The sequence below is a fragment of the Orycteropus afer genome, unplaced genomic scaffold (genome assembly GCF_000298275.1).
Source record: "Orycteropus afer afer isolate SDZICR_OR568_19922 unplaced genomic scaffold, OryAfe1.0 scaffold00241, whole genome shotgun sequence".
Lineage (NCBI taxonomy): Eukaryota > Metazoa > Chordata > Mammalia > Tubulidentata > Orycteropodidae > Orycteropus > Orycteropus afer.
Window position 1 is genome coordinate 3,256,124 of NW_006921828.1, and position 7,972 is coordinate 3,264,095.

General features: G+C 38.1%; 1 protein-coding gene across 1 annotated transcript in view; it reads right to left on the reverse strand.

The window, feature by feature from the left end:
- The window catches only part of IL5RA (interleukin 5 receptor subunit alpha), a 42,988-nt gene extending 36,215 nt beyond the window's left edge, over window positions 1–6,773 (reverse strand). Inside the window, exons 1-3 of the mRNA XM_007949169.1 lie at window positions 6,692–6,773; window positions 3,513–3,658; window positions 2,077–2,215 (exon numbers count right to left, since the gene is read on the reverse strand). Of these exons, the coding sequence (XP_007947360.1) occupies window positions 2,077–2,215; window positions 3,513–3,658; window positions 6,692–6,773 (367 nt within the window). The remainder of the gene's footprint in view (window positions 1–2,076; window positions 2,216–3,512; window positions 3,659–6,691) is intronic.
- Window positions 6,774–7,972: the final 1,199 nt, after the last annotated feature.

Sequence of the window (7,972 nt, forward strand, 5' to 3'; positions counted from 1 at the left end):
GAAAATTTAGTATTAATCTTCTGGATTTCTATCTGTAGATTTTGTATCATTTCTAATTTTTCATTTATTTTGTCATTTTGTTCTTGTATTGTTTTTAAAATTGTTCTAGAGTTTTCTCTGTGCTTTCCTCAATTTTATCAGTGTTTTCCTTGATTGGTCTCTCAATCCATTGAAGGTACCTAAATATAATTCTTCTGAATTCCTTACCAGGGAGTTCCAATGCTGCTTCTTCCTCAAGGTTGTGTTTTGGGCCTCTATCCTGCTCCCTTGTTTCTCCTGCTTTATCTTGCTTCTCTGTGTGGACAGTGATGCTCTGTTATCTCCGAGACATTGTGATGTTTTTGTGTTTATATTTAATTGGTGATTGTATGTTGGAGTGACTTGTCCACGACTTTTGTTTTCTTGTTTTGTTGGGATGTTATCTACATAAGCAGGTACTGCGCTCCTCTATTCACTAGTTGGCAGCACTTATACACTCACCACTTGTCTCCTTTCCCATTGCCAGCCTCCCATATGTCCCTGCCATTGTTGTCAAATAGAGCCTATTCTTAGGTCCCTAGAATCCAAATGAGAATGCTGTTACTTTAAATATCCAAGATGGTTACTCCTTTAAATATTCAAAATGGCTACATCCTCAGTCACTTTAAATATCCAAAATGGCCACCACTTGCAAACAATCAAAATGGCTGTGCCCTCCAGGCAGCCAAAAGTCCACACTTCAGGTTATCTCCCTCCTCGTTGTTTCCCTTCCTAGTCATAGGCCACCAGCACAGTTGTCCTTTAGGCCCTTGGTGACCAGGGCTGATCTTTAGGTCAATTCTCAGGTCCTAATACCACTTGGCAATATTCAGGTTCTTAGTCCCATCAAAGTGGCTGGCAGTCTGCAGCTCTGACCATCTCTGTACTACCGTTTTCATTCAGGTTTTTCCACTAGTTGGTGACTAATCCACTTCTGTATACTTCCTTTCAAATCTCAGGGCTTCAGGTTTATCTTCTGCCTCTCTGTCAATTGGTTTCTCTTTTCTTTGTTGAAGAGGGTCTATGTAGCTTGTCTGCCTGTTCTGCTATCTTATTGGAAGACTTTAAGTCATTTTCTTGAGTTTTAAAAGAGCAGATTAGGAAGACTTCCAAGGCACAGTAATTGGTCTCTATTTTCATTTATTAACTTTGAGCAAAAGAGGAGGAAGGAGAGTTGGCAACAGGAAGAGGATATAAAATGTGTAGGTAGTTGCTTCCATGAACAACTGTCTCCTTTGCCACGAGACCATAAGTGGATGATGCCCAAGCTACCATTACTGAATAGGAAAATATAGAAGAGAATTTCAAATTCTTATGAACTCCAGACTTCCTGGAGCCATGAAGGTTGGGCAAACCCTCGAAAGTATTGCTCTGAGATAATCTTTAAACCCTAAACCAAAGATATCCACTGAAATTACCTTAAAACCAAATAATAGTTTAGCTTAATTAGTCAAAAAAAAAAAAAAAAAAAAAAAAAACTGCCTTGAGCAATATGCTCTTTTGAGAATTACCTGTGTGGGATGAAAGTGACAACAGAAACTCAAAAGGTTAGAAAGGAAATTTAGGGAGCTGTGAACATATGCTAATGAGCAAGGAAAACCTCAGAGAAGGAGGATGAGAATGGTTGTGCAACTAGAATATAATCAATAACCCTAAACAGTACATGTTGTGTATATCCTCAGTAACAACAACAAAATAAATATAATGTTCAAAAAAAAATCATAAAAAAAAAAAAAACAGGTAGAAGATAGATGATAAGGTAGATGAAGATCACCAAGGAACAAAGACCTTCCTCTAGAGCCCACAAAGAGAAAGCTTTCCCCCCGGCCAGCACACTGAATTCAGACTTCTAGCCTCTGAAACCATGAGAAAACTTGTGTTTCTTAAAGCCACCCACTTAGAGTAGTTCTGTTATAACAGCACTAGATAAATAAGACGGGATATTGACCATATGAAAGAATACTTGACAGAAATTAGCAGAAAGAAAAAGGAGGTGTTACCAATTTCCCATATGTACAAAATCCAAAATATAAAATGACTTTCAGAGGCCTATCTTACCTGGTGGTTCTTTCAGTTCTGCAGAAACCCAGCTGCTGGCAGGGAGTGAGTGTTTGTTCCAGAAAATGGTCTGCACACTTGCTGAAAAGCCCTTATGAAGGATCGTTACACATTGGCTTTTAGTGTCCTTGGTTTCATACTAAAAATAAAACCCACAAGTCATGAAACATAGAAGGGGAACAGCCTTGTTGAGACTATTTTAATCACATACACATTTTCTTCCACTCTTTAAAGGACACAAATGAAATGCAGTGAAAACGTTTTGCTAGACAAAATTAAAAATAAAACCATTAGAATAACATTGTGGAATCCCTGGGTGGTGCAAAGAGTTAAGGTGTTTGGCTACTAACCAAAAGTTTGAAGGGTTGAGTCTACCAGAGGCACCTTAGAAAAAAGGCCTGGCAATCTACTTCCAAAAAGTTAGCCACTGCAAACCCTTATGGAGCACAGTGCTACTCTGATACACACAGAGTCACCATGAGTCAAAACAACCTGACAACAACAGGTTGATAATATTAGGATAATTACTTCCTTTAATACTACAGGAGGAGCTCTGGTTGCATAGTGCCTCAGGCATTTGACTGCTAACCAGAAGTCTGGCGGTTCAAACCCACCAGGCACTCCTTAGAGGGAAGGTTGGGCAATCTACTTCCACGGTGATACCACCTTGGAAACCCAAGGAGGGGTCACTATGAGTCAGATAGGACTCTGCAGCAGTGGGTTTGGTTTTTGTCTTTAATGCTACAGAAATATATTCTTCTTATAGAAACAAACAAAATATTACATTTAAGATTCAAGGTCCCTTTGACTACTCCCAGTAGACTAGTGGTATCTCTTTGACAGATGATTCTCTAGAATTTCATATTGACTAAAGAATAGCTAATATTAATAATCACTTCTTTTTTAAAACTTTATTAAGCACCTACTACATTGGGAGCTACTACTGTACTGGAAGTTTTAACAAGAACCTACAGTAAGTCTGAGGTGTTGAGAAGTGACTGTCAAGGTCACAAAGGGAGGAAGTGGCTGAACTAGGATTCAAACCAGGTCTCTCTTATGTGGTACCCTGCCCTTTTCCCATACTTGGCTGTTACAGTCCATTCTTTTCTCAACTTTAGAGGAAACATAAAACCAAGATCTAATCCACTGAACCTAAAGTAAGTTTTCTTTTGTGGGTGACAGACTTGTCCCAAAGTTAAAAAGTTCTGTGCTGGTTAATGCTAAACACTATACCTGGCACTAGTCTGTAGCAGTTCACAGCCATTTCAAGAGAGACCCTGCCTAAAGCGAACAAAACAAAAGCCCTTGGGTAGTTTCTTTCTTTTTTTTTTTTTTTTCAACAACAGTGTAAAATTTTATTTGATAATGAAAATGCATTCGACATAAGGATCTACAAATAAGGATTGTCATCAGAATAAACAGAATAAATGACTTACATCATCTTCTTGCGGTGCATTTATTCTCACGGCATATCCAAGGTTAACATTCCTTTGCTCTTGATGAGGGTTTGGCTCCCAGAGTAAAAGAACTTGAGCTAAACCAGTTATCTTAATGGTGAAATTAACAGGTGGAAGAAGTAAAACTGTTGATTAAAGAGGAAGGAACATAATAATCAATTGTACATAAGTAGGACTTGAAAAATATTGTGTAGTATAGTATTTTATTATGACTATTAGAAGTAAAGGAGCTCTGGTGGCACACTGGGTAAGCTCTGGGCTACTAACTGAAAGGTTGGCTTTTCAAACTCACCAGCCAGTCCATAGGAGAAGATGTGGCAGTCTGTTTCTGTAAAGACTCCAGTCTTGGAAACCCTACTGGGCTGTTCTACTCTGTCCTGTAGGGTCATTACGAGTCAGAATCAACTTGATAGTAACAAGTTTGGATTTCTTGGTTGATTAGAATGTAGGTTAAGTACTCTGCTGCTATCCGAAAGATTGCTGGTTTGAACCCACCTAGGAGCTCTGGTAGAGTAGTACCGAAAGCACTTGACTGCTAACCAGAAGGCTGGTGGTTCAAACCCACCAGCCGCTCCTCGCAAGGAAGGTTGGGCAATCTACTTCCGTAGCAATACTGCCTCAGAAACCTGAGGAGGAGTCGTTATGAGTTGGGTCCGACTCTATGGCACATAACAACAAAAAGAAGTAGCTCCATAAGTGAAAGATCTGGCAATCTGCTCTCATAAGAGATTAAACCCAAACCAAACTGGCTTCATTGCTGTCCAATCAATTTCAACTCTTATCCAACGTAGCAAACCCTATGGGGCAGTTCTATTCTGTCACATGGCATTGCTATGAATGGAAATCCACTTGGAGCACCAAATAGCAACAACAACATAAAAATGTATAATACTGAAATAATTTTTAGAAGAGATTAGTTAAAATTGTTTTTATACCCATTTTTTTTAACTTTATCCAGGGGTTTATCTGCAACATCTCATTTATACATTCTTAATTGAAATACAAGCACTTTCCTCTATCATTTGTCATTATGACAGCACTTTTAAAACTGAGTCATTATTTACTAACACATTATGATCATTTGTTTTGTGAGCAGCAATTTTTTTTTAATGACAGAGAACAGAATAGACAATACCAAAGTACGTCAAACATAGTAAGAATAAGAACTGCTTCGTGAAACTCTTGTTTCCATTAAATATACTTATATATGGTAGTTGGATTTGTGCTTATTAGCAATGTATTTATTTTTATTTATGATTCACAATCCAAAGAGTGTATGAGAAAAATTACTAAGACGTTTATAGAAAGGTGTTTTTTGTTTTCATTTTTATCTTTCTTAATGAATCCTTTCTAACTTTGCTTTTAAAATAAAGGCTTTCTTTTGAATTGCAAAGTCATTGTCTGTTCATTGTACCAAATGTACAGATGGCAAAAAGAAGAGTAAAAATTACAGTCCTACCACTAAGAATGTCATTAAAACAAAATGGATACCACCAACTTCTTGCTGTCAAGTTGGCACCAATTCCCATGTGTTGCAGAGTAGGACTGAGTTCCTTTCTTACAGAAGCACATCACCAGACCTTTCTTCCATGACCCTGCTGGATAGTTTTGAGTTGCTAACCTTTAGGTTAGTGATTACCAGTTGCCACCAACTTGATTCTGACTCACATCAACCCTATAGGACAGAGTAGAACTGTCCCCATAGGGTTTCCAAGGCTATACTGGTTATGGAAGCAGACTGCCTCATCTCGTTCCCATGGAGTGGTTGGTAGATTCAAACCACCAACCTTACAGTTAGCAGCTGAGTACTCAAGCACTGTGCCACCAGTGTTCCTCAGTTAGGACTTAAATGCAAACAATTTGCATCACCCAGAGACCTACTCAAAATGGCATTAGCATGTGATATATTCCATTTCTTTTTTTTCTAGGCATACATTAATGTATCTTTTTTTTAATAAAATTAGAACAGTGTTGCACACACAATTTCAAAATCCTCTATATTCACTTATTAAGTTGTCGTAATTTCACCTGTGACCTTCAGTAGTCTTCCCAGCCTCCCATGATTCTGCATCACACTTGCCACAAAATGCCTTCTAGAGCTTTTCCATATTGCACTGTTCAGTATGGTAGCCACTGGCCACACACAGCTTTTTTAACTTAAATTAATTAAGATAAAATCAAATATTCATTACCTAAGTCACACTAGCCATTTCTGAAGTACATGTAGCTATATAGCATCAGACAGTGCAGATATCTAGTACCATCTGTTAGATGGCACTAGATAAGGACTATATGACAGCTTTCTCTTCTTAAACTCTGTCTTCACACGAAAATCATAGATCAACATGTTTCTGAACAAAATATTATGGAAATTACTTATTCTTTGGTCCTAAGATCTTCTAACCATTCTCTTGCATGCATAGACCTTCTAAATGTGGCCATTAGCTCTGGTTCATTCCATAGTGCTTACACACTCACACCTGGAATATGATTTCCACTTAGCATAAACATTAATTTTCAATCAAATTTACTTTCTTAAATTATAGCATTTTCACAGAGTTTTTATTCTGATAAGAATATTCTATCCCTTTAAAAATCTACATAAAACTCACTGCCATCGACCTGATTCCGACTCATAGCAACCTACAGGGTTTCCAAGGCTGTAAATCTGTAGGGAAGTAAATCGTCTCATTTTCCTCTCGCAGAGCAGCTGGTGGGTTTGAACTGCCAATCTTCTGGTTAACAGCCTTAACCTCTGTGCCATTTCTTAATTTTGTGTTTATTTAGGAGAAAATAAAGCTATCCTTTTTTATATAATTTTCATCTTTTATTAAATTTATCGTGATGGAAACATACACACCAAGACATTCACCAACGTAACAACTTCCACGTTTACATCTCAGGGATATTGATGACATTTTTCATGTTGTGCCATTATTGCTGTCCTTTTCCATATTCCACTGCCATTAGCATGTTTGTTTGCCCTGCAAACAAAAGCTTCCCCTTTCCCCTCCCTCCTACCCGTGGTAAGCACTAATAATCTTTGGCTTCTTTATATATATATACACACACACACACACACACACACACATATATATATATATATATATATATATGGAGAAAAAAAGACAATCTTGAATTGAATCAAAGCCTCTTACATTTTTTATCAGGAAGTAGGTCTGCTTGCAATACATCTATGGCCCCAAAAAGAATCAGCAATGTAGCTGCCATGATGATCATATCCTACAGAAATGAAATTAAAATCCATATTATTTCCTGTTGACATGTTTCAACAAACACAGATACTTTCTAATGTAAGATGTATTCATTTGGCCATTTAAAAAGCATTTATGAAATATTATGGTGGCATAGTGCCAAAGGCACTTGATTGCTAACCAGAAGGCTGGAAGTTCAAATCCACTAGCCACGCCTTGGAAGGAACACTGGATAATCTACCTCCGTAGTGATTCTGCCTCAGAAACCCAAGGAGTGGTCGCTATGAGCGGGGTCTGCCTCACCGGCATATAACAACAATGGCAATGTGTTTTTTAAAAAACCTCACTTCCGTGAGTCAGTTCTGACTTATGGCTACCCCTCCTTGGGTTTCCGAGGTGGTATCTCTATGGAAATAGGTTGCCCCATCTTCCTTCCAAGGAGTGGCTAGTGGGTTTGGACCACCAGCCTCTGGTTAGCAGTCAAATGCCTTAGGCACTATGCTACCAGAGCTCCTATTATGTGTTAGAAAACAAGTATAAATAAATCATGGACTTGGCCCTTCCAATGCAGAACAATGGTCTGAGGTGCAAAGTGAAATGTAAATAAGTAATTACAGCTGAGTGTGACAACTGCTCCAATAAAAGTGTGAATGGGGCACAGGAGGAGCAAAGAGATTTCTGCATTGACTCCTCAATGGTGCACTAGAGTTATTGACACATACCAGCTGAGAAAGGTATTCTTGGTGGAATACATAGTGAGCACAAAGTCAGGAGAGAGGAAAATAAGCACAGGCATACCTCATTTTACTGCACTCCGTTCTGTTGTACTTCATAGATACTGTATTTTTTAAAAATTGAAGATTTGTAACAACATTGTGTAGGGCAGATCCATGGGTACGATTTCTACAACAATATGTGCTCACTTCATGTCACAGTGTCACGATTTAGTAATTCTAACAATATTTCAAACTTTTTCATAATGCTGTTGCACACTTAATAGATTACAGTATAAACATAACTTTAAAAAAATTTATTGTGATTTGGGTGAAACTTTATAGAACAAATTCACTTTCCATATGGCAGCTCACATACACTTTGTCTCATGACATTGACTGCAGTTCCCATAATGCAACAGTTCCCCTTCCACTTCCTCCCCTTCATTACCTCTTCCTTGTGTCCTTCCCTCTCATGCACTCCTGCCCCAAAAGCTGTCTCCCTGTGCAT